At 57.2% G+C, this 25,309-nt stretch overlaps 1 protein-coding gene across 1 annotated transcript; it reads left to right on the top strand.

Annotated features, from left to right (window-relative positions):
* The first annotated feature begins 58 nt into the window (after nt 1–58).
* Nucleotides 59–25,044, top strand: LOC135460809 (5-aminolevulinate synthase, erythroid-specific, mitochondrial-like). The gene is made up of 11 exons (XM_064737743.1): nt 59–129; nt 2,950–3,044; nt 5,632–5,757; nt 7,094–7,171; nt 11,443–11,650; nt 14,566–14,750; nt 17,343–17,522; nt 18,585–18,749; nt 20,440–20,708; nt 23,068–23,227; nt 24,434–25,044. Exons 2-11 carry the CDS (start codon nt 2,957–2,959, stop codon nt 24,586–24,588), a joined length of 1,614 nt encoding a protein of 537 aa, XP_064593813.1. The 5' UTR covers nt 59–129; nt 2,950–2,956; the 3' UTR covers nt 24,589–25,044.
* The last annotated feature ends 265 nt before the right edge of the window (nt 25,045–25,309 follow it).

Consider the following 25,309-nt stretch of genomic DNA (forward strand, 5'->3'; position numbering starts at 1 on the left):
GGTGGGCGTGGCCGTGGGCGTGGCCTCCTCTCCCCAAGCCCCGCCCCCCGGGGTTTATCGGGGTTTTTGGGGGGCCCCGGTTTGGGGGGGCCCCAGTGCTCGGTGTTCGTCCTCAGTGCGGGACAACAGGTGGGGAACGGGGGGTTTGGGGGCGATTTTGGGGGGATTTTGGGGGATTTTCGGGGATTTAGGAGATTTTGGGGCGATTTTTGGGGGGTTTTGGAGGGAATTTGAAGGGTTTGGGATGTTTTGAGGGGATTTTTGGCCGTGGTTTGGGGACATTTTGGGAGGATTTGGGGGATTGTGGGGAGATTTTGGGGGAGTTTTGGGGCATTGGGGGGGTTTTTGGAGGAATTTGTGGAGATTTGGGATATTTGGGTGAGTTTTGGGGGTTTTTGGAGGAATTTGTGGAGATTTGGGATATTTGGGTGAGTTTTGGGGGGATTTTTGGCAGTGGTTTTTAGGGGATTTGAGGGATTTGGGGAATTTTGGGGACATTTAGGGGCATTTTAGGAGGATTTGGAGGTTTGGGGTGATTTTGTGGGGTTTTGAGGGGATTTTGGGGGATTTTCGATGGTGGTTTTGTGGGGATTTGGGGAAATTTTGGTGGATTTGGGGGATTATGGAGAATTTTGGGGGGATTTTGGGGGTCTGTGGGAATCCCGGACCCCCTCCTTGAGATCCCCCAGGAATTTTGGGGTCCCAGCCCCCCCCCAAATCCCCCTCGGACCCCCCAGAATCCCCAAAAACTCCCCCAAAAATCGCACAGGGGACAAGAAAAGGGAAATTTTGGGGTCCTGCACCCCAAAATCCGCCCGGGGACCCCAAAGTGCCTCCGGGATCCCGTTTTGGGGGATTTTGGGTTTTTTTGGGGGGCTTTTTGGGGTTTTTGGTTTTTTTCAGGTTTTGTGGGTTTGGGGTTTTGGGGATTTTGGGGGATTTTTTGGGGGGTTTCTGGGTTTTGGGATTTTTTGGGGTTTTTGGGGTTTTTTTGGTTTTTTGGGGGGTTTTGAGGGGTTTGGGATTTTGGGGGGTTTTGGGCTTTCGGGAGTTTTGGCGGATTTGAGGTTTTTTGCGGAGTTTTATAGGGTTTTGGGGGTTTTTGGGGATTTCTTTTGGGTTTTGGGGTTTTGGGGGGTTTTGGGATTTTGGTTTTTTTTGGGGGATTTCTTTTTAGTTTTGGGGTTTTGGGGGGTTTGAGGGTTTGGGGGAATTTGGGATTTTTTTGGGATTTTTTTATGGGGGTTGGAATTTTGCAGGGTTTGGGGTTTTTGGGGGGTTTGGGTTTTTGGGCTTTGGGGGGTTTTGCCGATTTGGGGGTTTTGGTTTTTGTGTTTTTGGGGTTTTTTTGGAGGGGGGTTTGGTTTTTTGAGGTTTTGGGGATTTCTGGGTTTTGGGATTTTGGGTTTGGGGGGTTTTAGGCTTTTGGGGGTTTTGGCGAATTTTGGGTTTTTGGTTTTTTTGGGGATTTGGGGTTTTTTGGGGTTTTGGCGGCTTTTATGGGGTTTTTGCAGCTTTTGGGATTTTTTGTTTTTGGGTTTTGGGGTTTGTGGGGGTTTTGGGGAATTTGGGATTTTTGGGTGATTTGGGGGTTTTTTGGGTCTTTTGGGGGACTTTGGGATTTTTGGTGGTTTTTGGGGACTTTGGGATTTTGGGGGTTTTTGGGTTTTGGGATGTTTGGGGGTTTTTGGGGTTTTTTGGGATTTGGGTTCTTTTGCGGTTTTGGGGGGGATGTTTGGGATTTTTTTGTTTAGTTTTGGGGTTTTGGGGTTTGGGGGGGTTTTGGGGTTTGGGGTTTTGGAGGTTTTGGGAATTTGGGGGATTTGGGGTTTTTTTTAGGTTTTTTGAAGGTTTTTAGGGGTTTTGGGTGGGACGCCCCAAATTCCCTCCCCCTGGTCACGTGACCCGGCCCGCTCCAGGTGTCGGGGGCTGATAAGGGGGGTGGGGGAGGAGCCACACCCACCCCAAAAAAACCCAAAAATGGGGTGGGGGAGGGGCCTGGGTGGGGCTGATTGGGGGGGAGGGGCAGATTTGGGGGTGGGGGTCCCAAAAATCCCCCCCCCCACCCCCTGAGGGACCCCAAATCCGCCCCAAAAAGGGGCTCGGGGGGATGGGGGGAATTTGGGGTCCCCTTTTCTCGCCCCCTCCCCCGCTGTGGTTTTGGGGTCCCGGGGGGGTTTTTGGGGGTCCTGGGGGGGGGTTGGGGGTGCAGGACCCCCCTGACTCCCCCTTTTCTATCCCCTCTCTGCGATTTGAGGAGATTTGGGGGAATTTTGGGGGATTTTGGGGCTTTTCTGGTGGATGGGAAGGACCAGGGGAATTTTGGGGGAGTTTTGGGGTTTTTGGGGTGCAGGACCCCCCTGACCCCCCCCCCCTTTTTATCCCATCTCAACGATTTATGGGGTTTTGGGGGGATTTGAGTGGATTTTGAGGGATTTTGGGAGGATTTTGAGGAATTTGGGGACTGTTTGGGGGATAAGAAGAACGAGACGGATTTGGGGGATTTTGGAAGGTTTTGGGGTTTTTGGGGTGCAGGATTCCACCTGACCCCCCCCCCCCGTTATGTCTCTTCTCAGCAATTTAAGGAGTTTTGGGGGGATTTGAGTGGATTTGGGGGGATTTTGAGGGAGATTTTTGGGAATTTTGTGGGATTTTGGGGCTGTTTCAGGAATGAGAAGCACCTGCTGGATTTGGGAGTTTTTAGGGGGGATTTCGGAGTTTTTGGGGTGCCGGAACCCCCTGGCACCGCCCCTTTTTATTTTGTGGAGTTTTGGGGGGATTTGAATAGATTTCTGAGTGGATTTTGGGGGAGTTTGAGTGGGTTTTGGTGGATTTTGGGGCTGTTTCAGGACTGAGAAGCACCGGATGGATTTGGGGTTTTTTTGGGGGGGATTTTGGGGTTTTTGGGGTGCCGGACCCCCCCTGACCCCCCGTTTTTTGCCCCCCCAGCACCCCCATGGCCGCCCTGCTGCGCTGCCCCGTCCTGGCCCGGAACCCGCGGCTGCTGCGGGCGATGAGCACGGCCCCGGCCCGGCCCCAAACCGGTACCCCAAAACGGAGGGACCCCAAAACTGGGGACACCAAAACGGGGGGACATCGACATTGGGGAGACCCCAAAATGGGGGGGACACCAAAATGGGGGGACCCAAAATGGAGGGACACGAATATTTGGAACCCCAAAACGGGGCGACGCCAATGTGGGGGGACCCCAAAATGGGGAACCCCGAAATGGGGGGACACCAAAATGGGGGGAAACCCCCCAGCCCCAAATTGGGGAATCCCGACCCTCAAACGGGGAGAACCCAAATTGGGGAACCCCAAAATAGAGGAGACCCTAAAATGGGAGAGACCCCAGAATGGGGGAGACCCCAAAATAGGGAACCCCCCTGACCCCCAAACTGGGGACCCCGATCCCAAAATGGGGGAGACCCCTAAAATGGGGGAGACCCCTAAAATGGGGGACCTCAAAATGGGAACACGACCCCAAAACGGGGAGACCCCAAAATGGGAGGGACCCCAAAACGGGGAACCCCAAAATGGGGAGACACCAAAATGGGGGGACCCCAAACTGGGGGAGACCCCGAAGTGGGGAAGCCCCCTGACCCCAAATGGGGACCTCGACCCCAAACTGAGGGAACCCAAATTGGGGGTAACCCCCAGACTCCAAATTGGGGGAATCTCCTGGCCCCAAATTGGGAACCCCAACCCCAAAATGGGGAACACAAATTGGGGGAACCCCCTGACCCCAAAATGGGGGATCCCCGAACCCAAATTTGGGGAACTCAAATGGGGGAACCTCGACCCCACACTGGGGGGAAGCCTCGACCCCTTAACAGGGAGCCCCGACCCCAAAATGGGGACCCCGACCCCAAAATGGGAAACACAAATGGGGAGGAACCCCCTGACCCTAAATTGGGAACCTCAACCCCAAATTGGGGACCCCGACCCCAAACTGGGGGAACCCAAATGGGGAAACTCTCGACCTCATAACAAGGAACCCTGACCCTATATCGGGAACCCCCAACCCCAAATTTGGGGAACTCAAATGGGGGAAGCCCCCGACCCCAAAATGGGGGAATCCCAAACTGGGAACCCCCACCCCAAATTGGGAACCCCCTTACCCTATATTGGGAACCCTGACCCCAAATTTGAGGAACTCAAATGGGGGGAACCCCCGACCCCAAATTGCAGACCCCAACCCCAAAATGGGAAACCCAAACTGGGGGAACCCCCTGACCCCAAATTGGGGAGATCCCAAACGGGGCGGAACCCCTTGACCCCAAACTGGGGACCCCGACCCCAAAATGGGGAACACAAATGAGAGGAAACCCTGACCCCAAAATGGGGACCCAGACCCCAAACTGTGGACCCAAATTGGGGGAACCCCCCGATTCCAAACTGGGGGAACCCAAACGGGAGGGAACCCCCCGACCCCAAATTGGGAGGAGCCCAAATGGGGAACTCTGACCCCAAAATGGGGAACCCAAACTGGGGGGAGCCCCCCGACCCCAAAATGGGGAATGCCCGACCCCAAAGTGGGGGGAACCCCCTGGCCCCAAATTGGGAATCCTGACCCCAAATTTGGGGAACATAAACTGGGGGAACCCCCTGACCCCAAAATGGGGGACCCCAAACCCAAATTTGGGGAACTCAAATAGGGGAAGCCTCGACCCCATAACAGGGAACCCTGACCCCAAAATGGGGAACACAAATGGGGGAAACCCCCTGACCCCAAATTGGGGAACCCTCTGACCCTGTATTGGGGACCCTGACCCTAAAATGGGGAACCCAAATTGGGAGGAATCCCCTGACCCCAAATTGGGGACCCCGACCCCATAACGGGGAACCCCGACCCCAAACTGGGGGAACCCCCTGAGCCCCCCATTGGTCGTTTTGGGGGGTTTGGAAGGGTTTGGGGGGTGTTGGAGGAGTTTTGGGGATTTTGGGGTGTTTGGGGTGGGTGGGGAGGAGTTTTGGGGTGACCTTGGGGGAGTTTTGGGGTGGTTGGGAGGAGTTTTGGGGGATTTAGGGCTGGGGGGAGGTTTTAGGGTGGGGGGGGACTTTGGAGGAGTTTTGGGGGATTTTGAGGAATTTTTGGGGTTTTGGGATGAGTTCTAGGGAAGTTTTGGTGGGGTTGGAGGAGTTTTGGGGTATTTGGGTTTTTTCGCTTTGATTTTGGGGGTTTGGGGGATTTTTTGGGGTGATTTTGAGGGTTTTTTTTAGCAAGTTTTGGGTGATTGGGGATTTTTTGGGGGTGATTCTGGGATTTTGAGAAGTTTCATGGTGTTTTGGGGTCATTTTGGGCGTTTTGGGGGTGATTTTAGGGTTTTTTTGGGGTGATTGTGGGTTATAGAGGAGTTTTGGGGTTGTTTTGCGTTTTGGGCATGATTTTATGGTTTTTTGGGTGGTAATTTGGGAGTTTTTGAGGATTTTTGGGGTGATTTTTTTGGGGCATAACTTTGGTAAATCTGGTAAATTTTCAGCACTTTTGGGGCGATTTGGGGTTTGTTGATGAATTTCGGGTGCTGGGATAATCCCGCGGTTTTTTGGGGGATTTTTTGGGGTTTTTTGGGGGGATTTGGGGTCTCCGCCCCCCCCCGTGCCCCCCCCTGACCGCCCCCCCCCCCCCAGGCGCCCCCCCCGCGGGGTCCCCGTGTCCGTTCATGGCGCTGGGGGCGCGGGGGGGGGAGGGGCCCCCGTTCGTGCAGCGCGCGGCGCCGGAGCTGCAGGAGGACGTGACCCCCCCCGAGGAGGCAGGTGAGAATTGGGGACCCCCCGGTGACGTCATCAACTTGGGGACCCCCCCCCCGGGGACGGGTTGGGGGGTTTGGGGGGGGGGAATTTTGGCTTTTTTTTTGAGGAGTTTTGGGGTGATTTTAGAGTTTTGGGGGGTTGCGATCATTTTGGGGAACCCCCCCTTGAGGCAGGTGAACATTTTGGGGACCCCCCCGGTGACGTCATCAACACTTGGGGACCCCCCATCCCCCCCGGGGACAGGTTGGGGGGTTTGGGGGGGGGAATTTTGGCTTTTTTTTTGAGGAGTTTTGGGGTGATTTTAGAGTTTCGGGGGGGATTTGATCACTTTGGGGAACCCCCCCCTTGAGCCAGGTGAGGATTTTGAGGACCCCCGAGTGACGTCATCAACTTGGGGACCCCCCATCCCCCCCGGGGACAGGTTGGGGGGTTTAGAGGGTTAATTTTGGCTTTTTTTTTGAGGAGTTTTGGGGTGATTTTAGAGTTTTGGGGGGATTTGATCACTTTGGGGAACCCCCCCTTGAGGCAGGGGAACATTTTGGGGAACCCCCCCTTGAGCCAGGTGAGGATTTTGAGGACCCCCGAGTGACGTCATTAATTTGGGGACCCCCCCCCCCCCCGGGGGATTTGATCACTTTGGGGACCCCCAATTGAGGCAGGGGAACATTTTGGGGAGCCCCCCTTGGACAGGTGAGAATTGGGGACCCCCCCGGTGACGTCATCAACTTGGGGACCCCCCCCCCTTCCCCCCGGGGACAGGTTGGGGGGTTTGGGGGGGGGAATTTTGGCTTTTTTTTTGAGGAGTTTTGGGGTGATTTTAGAGTTTTGGGGGATTTGATCACTTTGGGGAACCCCCCTTGAGCAGGGGAACATTTTGGGGACCCCCCCTTGAGCCAGGTGAGGATTTTGAGGACCCCCGAGTGACGTCATTAATTTGGGGACACCTCCCCCCCCCGGGGGATTTGATCACTTTGGGGACCCCCAATTGAGGCAGGGGAACATTTTGGGGAGCCCCCCTTGGACAGGTGAGGATTTTGAGGACCGCCGAGTGACGTCATCACATTGGGGACACCCCCTCCCCCCCCCCCCGGGGCAGTTGAGAATTTTGGGGACCCCCCAGGGGTTCGTGATCATTTTTGGGGACCCCCCCCCTTGAAACAACTGAGAATTTTGGGGAGCCCTCCCTTGAAACAGGTGAGAATTGGGGACCCCCCCCCCCCGGGGGATTTGATCACTTTGGGGACCCCCCCGAGTGACGTCATCACTTTGGGGATCCCCCCCCCCCGATGCAGGTGAGGATTTTAGGGACCCCCCCTCAATGACCTTTGACCCCCCACAGAGGCGCTGGATTGGCTGCTGGAATTTGGGGACCCCCCCGAGGACCCCCCCGAGCGGCGGCCGGAGGAGAATCTGCCTGGTGAGGATTGGGGGGCTTGGGGGGATTTTGGGGGGATTTTGGGGTTCGGGGGAATTTTTGAGGGGATTTTGGGGTGCTCGGGCAGATTTTGGGGGATTTGGGGATTTTGGGGAGTTCCGGGGAGTTTGGGGGATTTTTGGGGCATTTTTTGGGTGAGATTTGGGGGCAATTGGGGAGATTTGGGGATTGAGGAAGAATTTTGGGGAATTTGGGTTCGGGGTTCGGGGGGATCTGGGAGGATTTTGGGGGATCCGGGGGGATTTTTTAGGGGTTTCTTGGGGGATTTTGGGGAGCATTTTTTAGGGATTTGGGGCGGCTCAGGGGAGAATTTTGGGGAATTTGGGGTTTGGGGGATTTGGGGGCATCCTGGGAGATTTTGGGGGGGAATTTGGGGTTCGGAGGAGTTTGGGGGGATTATGGGGCGTTTTTTGGGGATTTTGGGGGGGCTCCGGGGGGATTTTGGGGGATTTGGGGTTCGGGGGAACTTTTGGGGGGATTTATGGGGGGGCTCCGGGGGGAATTTGGGGGATCTGGGGGGATTTTGAGGGGTTTGGGAAGATTTGGGGTTCGGGGGGTTTGGCGGGGATTTTGGGGCATTTTTGGGGACTTTTGGGCAATTGGAGGAGATTTGGGGGGGCTCCAGGGAGAATTTTGGGGGGATTTGGGGTTCGGAGGCATTTGGGGTTTGGGAGGATTTTTGAGGAAATTTTGGGGGATCCGAGGCGATTTTGGGGCCTCTGGGTTTGGGGGGATTTGGGGAGGCTTTGGGAGGAATTTGGGGGGTTCCGGGGCGATTTGGGGGAATTTGGGGGATTTGGGGGTGCAATCAGGCCTCGGAGGGGCTTTGGGTATTTTGGGGTCCCTCCCAAACAAGGCCCTTCCCCCCACGGTGCTTTTGGGGTGCCATAGGGGATTTTGGGGCGCCAGGGGGGGTCGGGGATGTTTTGGGGGCCCCCCTGACCCTTCCCCCCCCTCCAGAGGACGCCTTCTCTACCAGGCGGTTTTTGGGGTGATGATGAATTTTGGGGGGCTCGGGAGGGTTTTGGGGCGCATTTTTGGGGTAGGGAGATTTTTGTGGGGTGCGGTTTTAGGGTCGGGAGGGTTTTGGGGTGCAGATTTTGGGGTGCAGATTTGGGGGTTTCTGTAGGGTTTTGGGGTGCAATTCTGGGGTGCACTTTTGGGCTGGGGGTTTTTTGTGGGGTGCGGTTTTGGGGTGCAGTTTTTGGGTCTCTGGAGGGTTTTGGGGTCACAGGGGGTTTGGGGTGCAGTTTTGGGATGTCTGTACAGTTTTGGGGTGCAGTTTTGGGGTCTTGGGCGGGTTTTGGGGTGCACATTTCAGATGCACTCTTGGGGTGGGGATGCAGTTTTGGGGTCTCTGGAGCATTTTTGGGGTGCGGTTTTGGGGTCCCTGTATGTTTTTGGGATGCAGTTTTGGGGTGCACTTTCGGGGTACAGTTTTGGGGTGTCTGGAGCATTTTTGGGGTGCGGTTTTGGGGTCTCTGTAGAGTTTTAGGGTCCGGTTTTGGGGTGCAGTTTTGGAGTCTTGGGAGGGGGTTTGGGTGCGGTTTTTGGGTCTCTGCAGAGTTTTGGGGTGCAATTTTGGGGTCTCTGTAGGGTTTCAGGGTCGGGGCAATTTTGGGGTGCAGATTTGGGCTCCGAGCAGTTTTGGGGCTCCCCCTGACCCCGTTACCCCCAGGAGGACGCGTTCCCGTACGAGGCGCTGCTCGGGGTGTGCTGTGATTTTGGGGTCTCTGTCGGGTTTTTGGGTGCATTTTGGGGTCTCTGGACGGTTTTGGGGGGCACTTTCAGAGTGTAATTTTGGGGTTTCCTGAGGGTTTTGGGTCGCAGTTTCGGGGTCTCTGTAGGGTTTTGGTTTGCAGTTTCGGGGTGCAGGTTTTGGGTGTGGGGTTTGGTTCTCTGTAGAGTTTCAGGCTCGGGATTTTTTTGGGGTACGGTTTCAGATTCGGGGCAGTTTTGGGACTCCCCCTGATCCCGTTTATCCCCCAGAGGACGCGTTCCCGTACGAGGCGCTGCTCGGGGGCTCTGCAGGGTTCGGGGTGCAGATTTGGGGTCCCTGTAGGGTTTGGGGTGCAGTTTCGGACTCGGGGTTTTTTTGGGGTGCAGTTTTGGACTCGGGGCTGTTTTGGGCTTGGGGCTCTTTTGGGGTGCGGTTTTGCAGTCTCTGTAGGGTTTTGGGTCGCAGTTTTGAGGTCTCCGTAGGGTTTCAGGGTCGGAGCAGTTTTGGGGTGCAGATTCAGGCCCGGGGCAGTTTTGGGGCTCCCCCCTGACCCCGTGTCCCCCCAGAGGACGCGTTCCCGTACGAGGCGCTGCTCGGGGTGTCTGTAGGGTTTGGGGTGCAGTTTCGGGTTCAGGGTTATTTTGGGGTGCAGTTTCGGGTTCGGGGTTTTTTTGGGGTGCAGTTTCGGGTTCGGGGTTTTTGGGGGGCAGTTTTGGTTTCAGGGTTATTTTTGGGGCTCCCCCTGACCCCGTGTCCCCCCAGAGGACGCGTTCCCGTACGAGGCGCTGCTCGGGTGTCTGTGTAGGATTTTGGGGTCTCTGTAAAGTTTGGGATGCACTTTTCGGGTTTCGGGGTTATTTTTGGGGTGCAGTTTCATGGTCAGGCCGCTTTTGGGGCTCCCCCGTGACCCCATATCCCCCCCAGAGGACGCGTTCCCGTACGAGGCGCTGTTCAGGGTGTCTGTAGGATTTTGGGGTCTCTGTAGGGTTTGGGGTGCAGTTTCGGGTTCGGGGTTATTTTGGGGTGCAGTTTTGGTTTCAGGGTTATTTTTGGGGCTCCCCCTGACCCCGTTTCCCCCCCAGAGGACGCGTTCCCGTACGAGGCGCTGCTCAGGGTCTGTGTAGGATTTTGGGGTCTCTGTAGGGTTCGGGGTGCAGTTTCGGACTCGGGGTTATTTTGGGGTGCAGTTTTGGGTTCGGGGTTTTTGGGGGGCAGATTTGGGTTCGGGGTTATTTTTGGGGTGCAGTTTCGGGTTCGGGGTTATTTGGGGTGCAGTTTCGGGTTCGGGGTTTTTGGGGGGCAGTTTTGGGTTCGGGGTTATTTTTGGGGGGCAGTTTCGGGTTCGGGGTTTTTTTGGGGTGCAGTTTTGGGTTCAGGGTTATTTTTGGGGCTCCCCCTGACCCCGTGTCCCCCCAGAGGACGCGTTCCCGTACGAGGCGCTGCTCGGGGTCTGTGTAGGATTTTGGGGTCTCTGTAGGGTTTGGGGTGCAGATTTGGGTTCGGGGTTTTTTTGGGGTGCAGTTTCATGGTCAGGCCGCTTTTGGGGCTCCCCCTGACCCCGTGTCCCCCCAGAGGACGCGTCCCCGTACGAGGCGCTGTTCAGGGTGTCTGTAGGATTTTGGGGTCTCTGTAGGGTTCGGGTGCAGTTTCGGGTTCGGGGTTATTTTGGGGTGCAGTTTTGGTTTCGGGTTATTTTGGGGTGCAGTTTCGGGTTCGGGGTTATTTTTGGGGTGCAGTTTCGGGTTCGGGGTTATTTGGGGTGCAGTTTCGGGTTCGGGGTTATTTTGGGGTGCAGTTTCGGGTTCGGGTTATTTTTGGGGCTCCCCCTGACCCCGTTTCCCCCAGAGGACACGTTCCCGTACGAGGCGCTGCTCGGGGTCTGTGTAGGATTTTGGGGTCTCTGTAGGGTTTGGGGTGCAGTTTCAGACTCGGGGTTATTTTTGGGCACAGATTTGGGTTCGGGTTATTTTGGGGTGCAGATTTGGTTTCAGGGTTATTTTTGGGGTGCAGTTTGGTTTCAGGGTTATTTTTGGGGCTCCCCCTGCCCCGTGTCCCCCCAGAGGACGCGTTCCCGTACGAGGCGCTGCTCGGGGTGTCTGTAGGGTTTGGGGTGCAGTTTCGGGTTCGGGGTTTTTTTGGGGTGCAGTTTCGGGTTCGGGGTTTTTTGGGGGGCAGATTTGGGTTCAGGGTTATTTTTGGGTGCAGATTTGGTTTCAGGGTTATTTTGGGGCTCCCCCTGACCCCGTTTCCCCCAGAGGACGCGTTCCCGTACGAGGCGCTGCTCGGGGTGTCTGTACGGTTCGGGGTGCAGTTTCGGACTCGGGGTTTTTGGGGTGCAGTTTTGGGTTCAGGGTTATTTTTGGGGCTCCCCCGTGACCCCATATCCCCCCCAGAGGACGCGTTCCCGTACGAGGCGCTGCTCGGGGTGTCTGTAGGGTTTTGGGGTGCAGATTTGGGTTCAGGGTTATTTTTGGGGTGCAGTTTTGGTTTCAGGGTTATTTTTGGGGCTCCCCCTGACCCCGTGTCCCCCCAGAGGACGCGTTCCCGTACGAGGCGCTGCTCGGGGCGCGCCTGGCGGGGCTGCGCCGCTCCCACACGTACCGCGAGTTCACGGCGCTGGCGCGGCGGGCCCGGGACCCCCCGAGCGCCCTCCTGGGGACCCCCCCCCGCCCGGTGCAGCTCTGGTGCTCCAACGATTACCTGGGCATGAGCCGGCACCCCGAGGTGCTGCGCGCCGCCAGGTGGGCACCCCGAACCCAGACACCCCCAAGGCCCTGAGGTTCCATGAGATTCCCTGAAATTCCCTTCAATAGCTCCTGAAATAGCACCAAAATCCCCTGAAATTCCCTTCAATATCCCCTGAAATTCCCTTAAATATTCCCTGAAATTCTCTGAAATTCCCTTAAATATTTACTGAAATTCCCTTCAATATTCCCTGAAATATTCCCTGGAATTCTCTGAAATTCCCTTCAATATCCCCTGAAATTCCCTTAAATATCTCCCGAATTTCCCCTGAAATTCCCTTAAATATTCCCTGAAATTCCCTTAAATATCTCCTGAAATTCCCTTAAATATCTCCTGAAATTCCCCTGAAATTCCCTTAAATATTCCCTGAAATATCCCCTGGAATGCTCTGAAATTCCCTTAAATATTTACTGAAATATCTCCTGAAATTCCCTGAAATTTTCCTTAAATTTCCATAAATATCCCCTGAAATTCCCTTAAACATCTCTTGAAATTTCCTGAAATAGCTCCAAAATCCCCTGAAATTCCCTTAAATATCCCCTGAAATTCCCTTAAATATCTCCTGAAATTCCCCTGAAATTCGCTTAAATATTCCCTGAAATATCCCCTGGAATTCTCTGAAATTCCCTTAAATATTTACTGAAACTCCCTTAAATATCCCCTCAAACAGCCTCCGAAATAGCACCAAAATCCCCTGAAATATCCCCTGAAATGCCCTTAAATATTCCCTTGAATATCTCCTGAAATTCCCTGACATATGACCCGAAATTCCCTGAAACTCCCCTAAATATTTCCTGAAATCCCCTGAAATATTTCCTGATATTCCTTTAAATATTCCCTGAAATATCTCCTGAAATTCCCTGAAATTTCCCTTAAATTTCCTTAAATATCCCCTGAAATTCCCTTAAACATCTCTTGAAATTTCCTGAAATAGCCCCCAAATCCCCTTAAATATCCCTTAACTATCCCATAAATAGTCCCAAAATCCTCTGAAATATCCCCTGAAATTCCCTGAAATTTCCCATAATCCCTCCCAAAACCCCAAATCTCCCCTCAAAGCCCCCAAATCTCCCCCTGCAGTCCCTGCCAAACCTCCTCAACCCCAGCTAAAATGCCCTCAAACTCCCCAAATTCCCCGAAATTCCCCCAAATCCTCCCCCAAACCCTCCAAGTTCCCCTCAACTCCCCCAAAATCCCCTTCAAGCCCCCAAAAATCTTTCCCAAATCCCCCTCAACCCTCGAGATTCCCCCCAAATTCCCCCTAAATCCCCTCAAACCTCCCCCAAATCCTCCCCAAATCTCCCCCTAAACATCCCCAGATCCCCTTCAGCCCCCCAAAATCCTTCCCAAATCCTCCCCAACCCCCCCAAATCTCCCCCAAATCCCCTCAAATGCCCCAAATCCTTTCTAAATCGCCCCAAAATCTTTCCCACATCCCTTCCAACTCCCCTCAAACCACCCAAAATCGCCCCCAAACCTCCCAACTTCCGCAAATATCTCCCAAACTCCCCAAATCCTCCTCAACCCCCCAAAAATCTTCCCCAAATCTCCCCCAACCCCCTCGAAATCTGCCGCAAATCCCCACCAAACGTGCCCAAATCCTCCTCAAATACCCCCAAATCCCCTTCGAATTCCCCCAAATCTCCCTCAAGTCCCTGAAATCCTTCCCAAATCCCCTTCAAATCCACCCAAATCTCCTCCAAACCCCCCAAAGCCCCCTTGAACCCCCCCCAAACTTCCTCAATCTTCCCCAAATCTCCCCCAAACCCCCCAAAATCTTCCCCAAACCCGCCAAATCTTCCCCAAATCCCCTTCAAGCCTCCGAAATCCTTCCAAAATCCCCCTCAAATCCATCCAAACACCCTCAAATCTCACCCTAATCTCCCTCAGACCCCCCAAACCGCCCCCAAATCTCCCAAAAATTCCCCTGGAAACCCCTGAAATCTTCCCCAACCCCCCAAATCCCCTTCAACCCTCAGAAATCCTTCCCAAATCCCTCTCAAATCCATCCAAATCCTCTTCAAACCCCCCCAAATCTCCCCCAAACCCTCCCCAAATCCCCTTCAAGTCACCCAAATCCCCCTCAAATCCATCCAAATCCCCTCAAACACTCCCCCAAATCTCCCCCAAACCCCCCAAAATCCCCCTCAACGCCCCAAATCCCTTTCAACCCCCGAAATCCTTCTCAAATCCCCCTCAAATCCATCCAAACCCCCTCAAATCCCACCCAAATCTCCATCAGACCCCCCCAAACCGTCCCAAATCTCCCAAACCCCCCCCTCAAAACCCCCGAAATCTTCCCCAAATCCTCCAAATCTCCTCCGAACCCCAGAAATCCTTCCCAAACCCCCGAAATCCTTCCCAAATCCCCTTCAAAACCCCGAAATCCTTCCCAAATCCTCCTCAAATCCCCTTCCAAGCGCCCTAAACCGCCCCCAAATCTCCCCCAAAGTCCTCAAAATCTTTCCCAAACCCCCTCAAATCTCCTCCAAACCTCCCAAAATCTCCCCCAAACCCCTCGAAATCCTTTCCAAACCCCCCTTAAATCCCCCAAATTCCCATTCCAGGGCAGCGCTCGTTGCCCACGGGCTGGGCACGGGGGGCACCCGGAACATCGCGGGCACGGCTCCGCTGCACGGGGCACCCAAATCCCCTCAAACCACCCCAAAATCCTCCCGAAATCTCCATCAAACACCCCGAAATCTTTCCCAAACCCCCCGAAATCTGCTCCTAACACCCCAAATTTCTGTCTCAGGGCAGCGCTCGTTGCCCACGGGCTGGGCGCGGGCGGCACCCGGAACATCGCGGGCACGGCTCCGCTGCACGGGGCACCCAAATCCCCTCAAACCACCCCCAAATCTCCCCCAAACCCCCCGAAATCTGCTCCTAACACCCCAAATTTCTGTCTCAGGGCTGCCCTGGTTGCCCACGGTCTGGGCGCGGGCGGCACCCGGAACATCGCGGGCACGGCTCCGCTGCACGGGGCCCTGGAGCGCGCCCTGGCCCGGCTGCACCGCCAGCCCCGCGCCTGCCTCTTCTCGTCCTGCTACGCCGCCAACGACACCGCGCTGGCCACGCTGGCGCGGCTGCTGCCAGGTACCCGCACCCCTAAAACCGTCACGGTACCCCAAAAACCGACAGGGTACCCCAAAACCTGCAGGGAGCCTGAAAACAACGGGGCGGGATCCGTGAATTGGGTGGGAACCGCCCCAAAAATCCCCGCCCTGATGGGAGTGAAAAGTCCTGATGTTCTTGTTGTGGGAACCCCCAAAAACCCTCTTGGGAACCCCAAAAAATCCGTCAGAGCAACCCAAAACCCGCAGGGAACCCCAAAACCTGCCCCGGTACCCCAAAACCTGCAGAGAGCCAAAAAAATTCTGAACAGGATCCGTGAACTGGAGGGGAACTGCCCCCAAAATCCCCGCCCTGATGGGAGTGAAAAGTCCTGAGGTTCTTGTCATGAGAACCTCTTGGGATTCTCGTGGGAACCCTAAAATCCCTCTTTGGGACCCCCAAAATCCCTTTTGGGAACCCCAAAAACCGCCAGGGCACCCCAAAAACCGCGGGGAGCAAAACAAATCTTGAACGGGATTTGTGAATTGGGTGGGAATCGCCCCAAAAAAAACCTCACCAAAAACCCCGTCCTGAAAAGTTGGGAGGTTCTGGTTGTGAGGACCTCAAAAACCTCTTGAGAACCCCAAAAAAACCTGTCAGAGCACCCCTAAACTCGCGGGGAACACCAAAATCCACAGGGAGCCAAAAAAATCCTGAACAGGATCTGTAAGTTGGGTGAGACCCCCCCAAAAATCCTGCCCTGGTGGGGAGTGAAAAGTCCTGAGGTTCTTATTGTGGGAACTGCCAAAACCCTCTTGGGAACCCCAAAAAATCCACTGGGAAGCCCCAAAACCCGTGGGAAACCCCAAAAACCGCCAGGGCACCCCAAAAACCGCGGGGAGCAAAACAAATCCTGAAGAGAATCCGTGAATTGGGTGAGAACTGCATCAAAAATCCCCGCCCTGGTAGGAGTGAAAAGTCCTGAAGTTCTGGTTGTGAGAACCCCAAAAACCCTCTTGGGAACCCCAAAAACTCCATCAGAGCACCCCCAAAACCACGACGGAACCCCAAAATCTGCCACGGTACCCCAAAGCCTGCAGAGAGCCAAAAAAACCTCGAGCGGGATCTGTGAATTGGGTGGGAACCACCCCAAAAAAAAATCCAAAAAACCCCGTTGTGAAAAGTTGGGAGGTTCTGGTTGTGAGAACCTCAAAAACCTCTTGAGAACCCCAAAAAACCTGTCAGAGCACCCCTAAACTCGCGGGGAACCCCAAAACCCACAGGGAACTCCAAAACCCACAGGAGCCAAAAAAATCCTGAACAAGATCCGTGAATTGGGTGGGAACTCCCCCAAAAACCCCACCCTGATGGGATTGAAAAGTCCTGAGGTTCTGGTTGTGAGAACCTCAAAAACCTTCTTGGGAACCCCAAAAACCCGTCAGAGCACCCCAAAACCCGCTGGGCAACCCCAAAAATCCACTGGGAAGCTCAAAACCCGCGAGGAAGCCACGTAACCCCAAAATGTGTGGGTAACCCATGGAGAACCCCAAAACTCAACAGAACACCCCAAAACCCGCGGGGAACCCACGTAACCCCAAAACCTGTGGGTAACCCATGGAGAACCCCAAAACTCAACAGAACACCTCAAAACCCGCGGGGAACCCCAAAACCCACAGGACCCCCAAAATCCTGAATGGCTTTGGGTGGACTTGGGATGGGGTTTTTGGGGAGCTGAGGGGTTTTGGGGTTTTTTGGGGTGCTGATGGATCCGGGTCAGTTTTGGGGTGGCTTTTTGGAGGTTCCCATTAATCAGGTGGGGTTGTTTTGGGGCGCTGAGGGTTCAGGAAGGTTTTGGGGTGGATTTTTTGGGGTGCTGATGGGTTTTGAGGCTTTTTGGTGTGCTGAGGGTTTCGAGGAATTTTGGGGTGGGGTGTTTTGGGCTGCTGAGGGGTTTTGGAGGGTTTTTTTGGGTGCTGACGGTTCCGGGGGTGTTTGGGGTGACTTTTTGGGGTGCTGATGGGTTTTGGGGTGATTTTTGGGGTGCTCAGGTTCCAGGGCATTTTGGGATCGGGTTTTTGGGGTTCCCATGAATCAGGTGGGGTTTTTGGGGTGCTGAGGGGTTTTGGGATTTTTTTTTCGGTCCTGAGGATTCCAGGCGTCTCCAGGATGGGTTTTTGGGGTGCTGAGGGTTCCGGGGCCGTTTTGGGGTTGGTTTTTAGGGGGTCTCATTAATCAGGTGGATTTTTTGGGGCTCTGAGGGGCAGGACGATTTTGGGGATGGGGTTTTTTGGGGCATTGATGGGGTTTTGGGGTTTTTTGGGATGCTCAGGGGCAGGGCAATTTCGGGGAGGTTTTCTTGGGGATTTTTTTGGGGTGCTGAGTGTTCCGGACAATTCCAGGGTTGTTTTTTTTTTGGGTGCTGATGGATTTTTGGGGTTTTTTGGGGCACTGACAGGCAGAGCAATTCCAGGGTGGGTTTTCTTAGGGTTTTTTGGGGTGCTGAGAGTTCTGGGTGATTCCAGGGTGAATATTTTGTGGCGCTGGTGGATTTTTGGGGATTTTTGGGATGCTGAGAGGCAGAGCAATTGCAGGGTGACATTTTTGGGGCGCTGACGGGTTTTGGGGTACCCCCAGGCTGCCATTTCTTCTCGGACGCGGGGAACCACGCCTCGATGGTGCAGGGCATCCTGCGCAGCGGCGCCCCCAAACACGTCTTCCGCCACAACGACCCCCAGCACCTGGACGAGCTGCTGGGGCGCAGCCCCCCCGGGGTCCCCAAAATCGTCGCCTTCGAGTCCGTCCACTCCATGGATGGTCAGTGAGGGGAGCCCCAAAAACCCCCAGGGCGCCCCAAAACCTCCCAGGAGACCCCAAAATCCCCTGGGACACCCCAAAACCCCCCAGGGCACCCCAAACCACTCAGGATACCCCAAATTCCCCTGAGATCCTCCCCCCAAAAGCTCCCTGTTCACCCCCAAATCCCTCCCAGTTCCTACCAAGGTCCCCCCCAAATCCCCTCAAATGTCCACAATCCCCCTCGGTCCATCCCAAATCTCCTTGTGTCCCCCAAAATCCTCCCCAGATCCCCTCAAGTCCTTTTAAATCCCCCCCCGAACCCCCAAATGCCCCAAGGTTCCCCCAAAATCCCCTCCTAAATCCCCCCAAAATCCGCCATTATCCCCCCAATTCTCACCAATGCCCCCCCCATTCCTCCCCAGTTTCTCCCCCAAATGCTCCCAAAGCCCCCCAAATCTCCCGCAAACCCCCCCAGTTCCCCCTTTATCCCCCCAAACTCCCCCAAACTCCCCCAGACTCCCCCAAGCTCGAGAGCGCCCCCTGGTGGTGCCCTGTGCCATTGCACCCGCTTGCCCCAAAATCCCCCTAAAATGGCCCAAACCCCCCAAAATACCCCCAAAATACTCCAAATGCCCCTCAAATCCTGAAAATCCCCCTAAAACCACCTCAAAATCCCCCAAAATCCTTCCAAATTCCCCATAATCCCTGAAAAATCCGCCTCAAATCCTTCAAGATCCCCCAAAATCCCCCCAAATCCGTCCAAAATTCTCCAAAGCCCCTCCTGATGTCCCCATGCCGCCGCCAGGCTCGAGAGCCCCCCCCGGTGGTGCCCTGTGGCATTGCACCTGCTCACGCCAAAATCCCTCAAAATCCCCCCAAAATGCTCCCAGACCCCCCAAAATTCCCCCGAAATGCCCCCAAAATCTCCCCAAACTGCCCCAGACTCCTCCATGCCCCCTCCCCCCGGCTCCAGAGCGCCCCCCATTGGTGCCCTGCGCTCACCCCAAACCATCCCAAATCTCCCTAAAACCCCCCCAAATCCCCTAAAATCCCCCCAAAATCCCCCCAAATCCCCCTCAGGCTCCATCGCGCCGCTGGCCGAGCTGTGTGACGTCGCCCACGCCCACGGCGCGCTGACCTTCGTGGACGAGGTTCACGCCGTGGGGCTCTACGGGGCGCGGGGCGGCGGCATCGCCGAGAGGGACGGGGTCACCGCCAAGGTGGACGTGGTGTCCGGGACCCTCGGTACGGGCAGGGGATCCCGAAAATTGGGGAGGGGGACCCCGAAAATGGCGGGGAGGAATGGAACCTGGGGTGTCCGGGACCCTCATTATGGGGGCACACCGAAAGTGGGGCGGTGAATCCAAAAAATGGGGAGAGGGACCCTCGGTACGGGGGGCACCGAAATGGGGAGGGGGACACCCAAAAATGGGGGAGACGGGGAGCCTGGGGGTGTCCGGGACCCTCGGTACAGGGGGGAGGGAAAATGGGGAGGGGGACCCCGAAAATGGGGGGAGGGACCCTCAGTACAGGGGACGCAGAAAATGGGGAAGGGGACTCCCTGAAAATGGGGGTGGAACACCCCAAAAATGGGGGAGAGGGACCCCAAAAATGGGGGGGAACACCCCAAAAATGAGGGGGACTGGGAGTCTAGGGTGTCAGAGACCCTTGGTGCAGGAGGGCACCGAAATGGGGAGGGACCCCCGAAAATGGGAGAGGGACCCCAAAAATGGGGAGGGGAAATGAGGCCTGGGATGTCCAGGATCCTCGGTACAGGGGGGACACCCCGAAGATGGGGGGAGAGACCCTCGGTACGGGGGGACCCCAAAAATGGGGCAGAGGGAGCCTCGGTATGGGGGAACATCTGAATGGGGAGGAACCCCAAAAATGGGAATAAGTACCCTCGGTATGGGGGGACCCCAATAACGGGGAGGGAACCCCGAAAATGAGGAGGGGACAGGGAGTCGGGGGTGACGAGGACCCTCAGTACGGGGGGGACCCCAAAAATGGGAGGGAGGAACCCTTGGTACTGGGCGGGCACCCCAAAAATGGGGGGGCGGAGGGACCATGTGGGACCTGGGGACCCCCGACATGGGGGGGACCATCCCAAAAATGAGGGGGGAGAGACCCTGTGGGACCTGGGACCCTCGGTAGGGTGGGGGGAACACCCCAAAAACGGGGGGGCCAGGGCCCACACGGGTGTACCCTGCGGCAGGGGGGTCTGGGCGGGGTCCTTCGGGGTTCGGGGGGGTCCGTAAGGGTCTGGGGGTTTCCTTTGGGATTTCGGGGGTCTCCCTGCTGACTTTGAGGTCCCCCCCGCCCTGCTGTGCCCAGGGAAGGCACTGGGGGCCGTGGGGGGAAACCCCAAAAATGGGGGGGGACACCCCAAAAACGGGGGCGGGCAGAACCCACATGGGTGTAACTTGTTGTGGGGGGTCTGGGGGTTCCCTTTGGGGTTTCGGGGGGCTCCGTAAGGGTCTGGGGGTTTCCTTTGGGGTTCGGGGGGCTCCATAAGCATCTAAGGGTTTCCCTCAGGTTTGGGGGGCTCTGTAAGGGTCTGGGGGTTTCGGGGGTCTCCATAAGGGTCTGGGAGTTTCCTTCGGGGTTCAGAGGGCTTCGTAAGAGTCTGGGGGTTTCCTTTGAGATTTCGGGGGTCTCCCTGCTGACTTTGGGTTCCCCCCCGCCCTGCTGTGCCCAGGGAAGGCGCTGGGGGCCGTGGGGGGGGACACCCCAAAAATGGGGAGGGGGCAGAACCCACACGGGTGTAACTTGCCCTGGGATGGGTCTGTGTGTTTCCTTTGGGGTCTGGGGGTTCCCTTTGGGGTCTGTGGGTTCCCTTTGGGGTCTGGGGGTTCCCTTTGGGGTCTGGGGGTTCCCTTTGGGGTTTCGGGGCTCTCCGTGCTGATTTCGGGGTGCCCCCGCCCCGCTGTGGCAGGGAAGGCGCTGGGCGCCGTCGGCGGGTACATCGCGGGCAGCGACGCCCTGGTGGACGCCGTGCGCTCCTTCGGCCCCGGCTTCATCTTCACCACGGCGCTGCCGCCGGCCGTGGTCGGGGGGGCGCTGGCGGCGCTGCGGGTTTTGGGGGGCCCCGAGGGGGGCGCCCTGCGCCGCTCGCACCAGCGCAACGCCAAACACCTGCGGGTGCTGCTGCGCGACCGCGGCGTGCCCGCGCTGCCCGCGCCCAGCCACATCGTGCCCGTGCCCGTGAGTGCCCGGGGGTTTTGGGGGCGGTTGGGGGGTTTTGGGGGGTTTTGGGGGGGATTGGAGTGATTTGGGGAGGGTTTGGCGGAAATTTGAGCGGATTTTGGGGGGTTTGAGGGGGAGTTATGGGGGGTGCCCTCACTGCCCGCACCCAGCCACATCATCCCCGTGCCCGTGAGTGCCCAGGGATTTGGGGCGTTTTGGGGGGGGATTTGGGGTCGTTTAAAGGGATTTTCGTGTGGTTTAGAGGAAATCTGGGGGGCTTCGTGGTGAGTGGGTGCAATGGCGCGGGGCACCACCTGGGGGCGCTCTGGAGCTTGGGGGCGTGGGGGAGTCTGGGGGGGATTTTGGGAGGATTCGGGTGGGTTTAGGGGGAGTTTAAGGGGAGTTTTGGGGCATTTGTGGGATTTTGGTGGGGGGGTGGGGGGATTGGAGCAGTTTGGGGAGGATTTGGGGGGATTTTGGAGGGATTTTGGGGGGGTTGAGGGGGAATTTTGGGGCTGCTCGCGCTGCCTGCGCCCGGCCACATCGTACCCGTGCCACGGGGATTCTGGGGGGGATTTAGAAGATTTGGGGTCGTTTAGGGGGAGTTTGGGGGGGTTTGGGGTGGGTTGATGGGATTTGAGGGGGGGTTTTGGGGCGTGCCCACGCTGCCTGCGCCCGGCCACATTGTGTCCATGCCCATAAGCGGGACTGGAGATGGGGTTTTGGGGGAGTTTTGGGAGGATTTGGGGGGATTTTGGGGGGATTTTGGGGCAGTTTCAGGGGGATTTCAGGGGGATTTTGGGGCGGTTTTATGGCGAGCGGGTGCAATGGCGCAGGGCACCACCGGGGGGCGCTCTGGAGCTTGGGGGGAGGAGTCTGGGGTGGATTTGGGGGGATTTTGGGGGGATTTGGGGGGCTCTGGGGCGGGTTTGGAAGGATTTTAGGAGGATTTGAGGGAGCCTGAGGGCGTGCCCGCACTGCCCATGCCCGACCACATCATGCCTGTGCCCGTGAGCGCTGATTCTAGCTGATTTTGGGGCGATTCTGGCTGATTTTGGGGCGATTCTGGTTGTTTTAGGCTGATTTGGGAGTGATTTCAGGGTTATTTTGGCTGATTTCAGGGTTATTTTGGGGTGATTATTTGGGGGTTATTTCAGGGTGATTTTGGGCTGATTTTGGCTAATTTTGGTTTTATTATTTTGGAGTTATTTTGGCTGATTTTAGGGTGATTATTCCAGGGTGATTTTTGGGTGATTTTGGGGTGATTCTGGCTGACTTTGGGGGTGACGATTTTGGAATTATTTTATGGTGATTTTGGGCTGATTATGGCTGATTTTTGGGCAGGTGGGTGATGCTCTGGCCACCACCCGTCTGAGCTGGGCGCTGCTGGAGCGGGGAATGTTCCTGTGGGGTGGGACGAGGTTGGGGGGATTTTGGGGTGATTTTGGGGGTGATTTGAGGTGATTATTTGGATTATTTTTGCTGATTTGGAGTGATTTTGGTGATTTGGGGTTTATTTTAGGGTGATTATTTTGCTATTATTTTAGGGTGATTTTGGAGTGGTTTTGGCTGATTTTGGGGTGATGATTTGGGATTATTTCAGGACGATTTGAGCTGATTCTGGGTGATTTTCTGCAGATTTTGGGCTGATTTTGCGTTTTTTGGGCAGGTGGGTGACGCGCGGCCGCCACCCGTCTGAGCTGGGCGCTGCTGGAGCGGGGAATGTTCCTGTGGGGTGGGACGAGGTTGGGGGGATTTTGGGGTGATTTTGGGCTGATTCTGAGGTGATTATTTTGGGATTATTTTTGCTGATTTTGGAGTGATTTTGGCTGATTTGGGGTTTATTTTAGGGTGATTATTTTGCTATTATTTTAGGGTGATTTTGGGGTGGTTTTGGGGTGATGATTTTGGGATTATTTTAGCGTGATTTTGGGGTGGTTTGGCTGATTTTGGGGATGATTTAGGATTATTTCAGGACGATTTTGGTGATTCGGGTGATTTTCTGGCAGATTTTGGGGCTGATTTTGCGTTTTTTGGGCAGGTGGGTGACGCGTGGCCACCACCGTCTGAGCTGGTGTGCTGGAGCGGGAATGTTCTGTGGGGTGGGCGAGGTTGGGGGGATTTGGGGTGATTTTGGGGTGATTTTGCTGATTTTGGCTGATTTGGGGTTTATTTTAGGGTGATTATTTTGCTATTATTTTAGGGTGATTTTGGGGTGGTTTTGGGGTGATGATTTTGGGATTATTTTAGCGTGATTTTGGGGTGGTTTTGGCTGATTTTGGGGTGATGATTTGGGATTATTTCAGGACGATTTTGGGCTGATTCTGGGTGATTTTCTGGCAGATTTTGGGGCTGATTTTTGCGTTTTTTGGGGCAGGTGGGTGACGCGCTGGCCGCCACCCGTCTGAGCCGGGCGCTGCTGGAGCGCGGGATGTTCGTGCAGGCCATCAACCCGCCCACGGTGCCGCGGGGGGGGGAACTGCTGCGCATCGCCCCCACCCCCCAGCACAGCCCCGAGATGATGGAGCGGCTGGCAGGTGGGGGAGGGGCACCGGGGACATGGGGGGGACACCGGGACACCGTGGGGGGGGGGAACCGGGGGGAGGCACCGGGGCAAGAGGGGGGGACACTGGGACATGGGGACATGGCGGGAGACACCGGGACACGAGGGGGGACGGACACTGGGACAAGGCGGGGGGTGGGCACGGGGGAGGGAATGGGGACATGGGGGGGGATTGGGACACGGGGGGGTGGGCACCGGGACAAGGGGAGGCACTGGGACACCGGGGGGACACAGGACACGGGGGGGATACCGGGACATGGGGGGGCACCGGGGGAGAGCACTGGGACATGGGGGGGCACGGGGGGGGGACGACACCGGAACGGGGGGGGCACCGGGACAATTGGGGGGAACGGGACACGGGGACATGGGGGGTACCGGGAATCGGTGGGGGGACACGGGGGGGGGGAGACGACACCGGAATCCGGGGGGCACCGGGACAAGGGGGAGACACTGGGGGGCACGGGGGGGGGAAGCACTTGGACATGGGGACAGGGGGGGAACACGGAGTGGGGGCACCGGGAACTGGGGAGGGGAACGGGGACATGGGGAGCAACGGGACACCGCGGGAGGGACACTGGGGGGGCACGGGGGGGCTACTGGGGGGCATCGGGAATTGGGGGGGCACTGGGACAATTGGGGGGAACGGGACACGGGGACATGGGGGGGTACCGGGAACCGATGGGGGGACACGGGGGGGGGGGGACGACACCGGAATCCGGGGGGCACCGGAACAAGAGAGGGAACGGGAACCAGGGGAACGGGGGGGGACACGGGCGGGGGCACTGGGGGGACACGGGGATGGGGGGGGTTGGGGCTTTGGAGGGGTGGGGGAGAGGGGGGGACATTGGGGGGGTGGGTCACAGGGTGGGGTCCCTGAGTGACACCGGGCCGGTGCTGCCCCGGTCACTCGGGGGTCACTCGGGGGGGTCACTGGTCGGACGGGGGGGGGTGTCATTGGTCATTCGTGGGAGTCGCTGGTCACTCGAAGGTCAACCAGGGGGGGTCAGCGGTCACTCGGGGGTCACTCGGAGGGTCACCGGTCACTCAGGGTCGCCAGTGGTCACTCGGGGGGGGGTCACTGGGGGGGTTCGGGTCACCGCTCCCTCAGGGCTTCGCTGGGGTCGCTGGGGGGGGGTCACTCTGGGGGTGTCCCCTCTCACCGTGTCCCCCCCCCCCCCAGACCAGCTGTCCGAGTGCTGGGGGGCGCTGGGGCTGCCCCGGGACTCCCCCCTGGGCCCCTCGTGCGCCTCCTGCCAGAGACCCCTGCACTTCTCGCTGATGAGCGCCTGGGAGCGGCAGCACTTCCAGCAGGGCGAGATCCCCGCCACGGCCTGAGACCCCCACCCAAAACAGCCTGAGACCCCCGGGAACGGCCCCAGCGCCCCCAGAAACCGCCTGAGCCCCAAAACCCCCTGAGACCCCAACCCAAACCCACCTGAGACCCCTGCACTTCTCGCTGGTGAGCGCCTGGGAGCGGCAGCACTTCCAGCAGGGCGAGATCCCCGCCACGGCCTGAGACCCCCACCCAAAAATGGCCAAAGACCCCCAAAAGCCGCCGGGAAGAGCAGCCACCCCCCCGCCACTGCAGCCCCCCCGCGCTCGCCACGGTCCCCCCCAGTGCTCCCCCCAGTGCTCCCAGTTGAGGCATGACCGCCTTTCGGGACTGGGGGGCGCCCCCATCTCTCTTTTGGGGGGGGGGTCCCCTCATTGCCCCTCCCTCCCCTCAATTTTCCCCGTTTTCCTCCCTCCCGGTGTTCCCAGTACAAACGCCAATAAACCAGTATGGGCCTGGTGCTGTTCCCGTCTCTTTATTTTGGGGTTCGGGGGGGGTCCCCAATTCCTCCCCCCCCCACCCCCCGCAAATTCCTCCTCCACAATTTCCGCCCCTCCCCCAACTCCTGGATTTCCCCCTTCCCCTCCTTCCCAGTGCTCCCAGTTCCGGACCATCGACCATTATGGGATGGAGCCCGAGGCCTCTCTCCGGGGGGGTCCCCGCTGCCCCCCGTGGCCCCCCCCGGGGGGGTGGGGGAGGGGCTGCCCCGGCTCTTTCCCTGCC

The sequence above is a fragment of the Zonotrichia leucophrys genome, unplaced genomic scaffold (assembly GCF_028769735.1).
Source record: "Zonotrichia leucophrys gambelii isolate GWCS_2022_RI unplaced genomic scaffold, RI_Zleu_2.0 Scaffold_103_156682, whole genome shotgun sequence".
Classification (NCBI taxonomy): Eukaryota; Metazoa; Chordata; class Aves; order Passeriformes; family Passerellidae; genus Zonotrichia; species Zonotrichia leucophrys.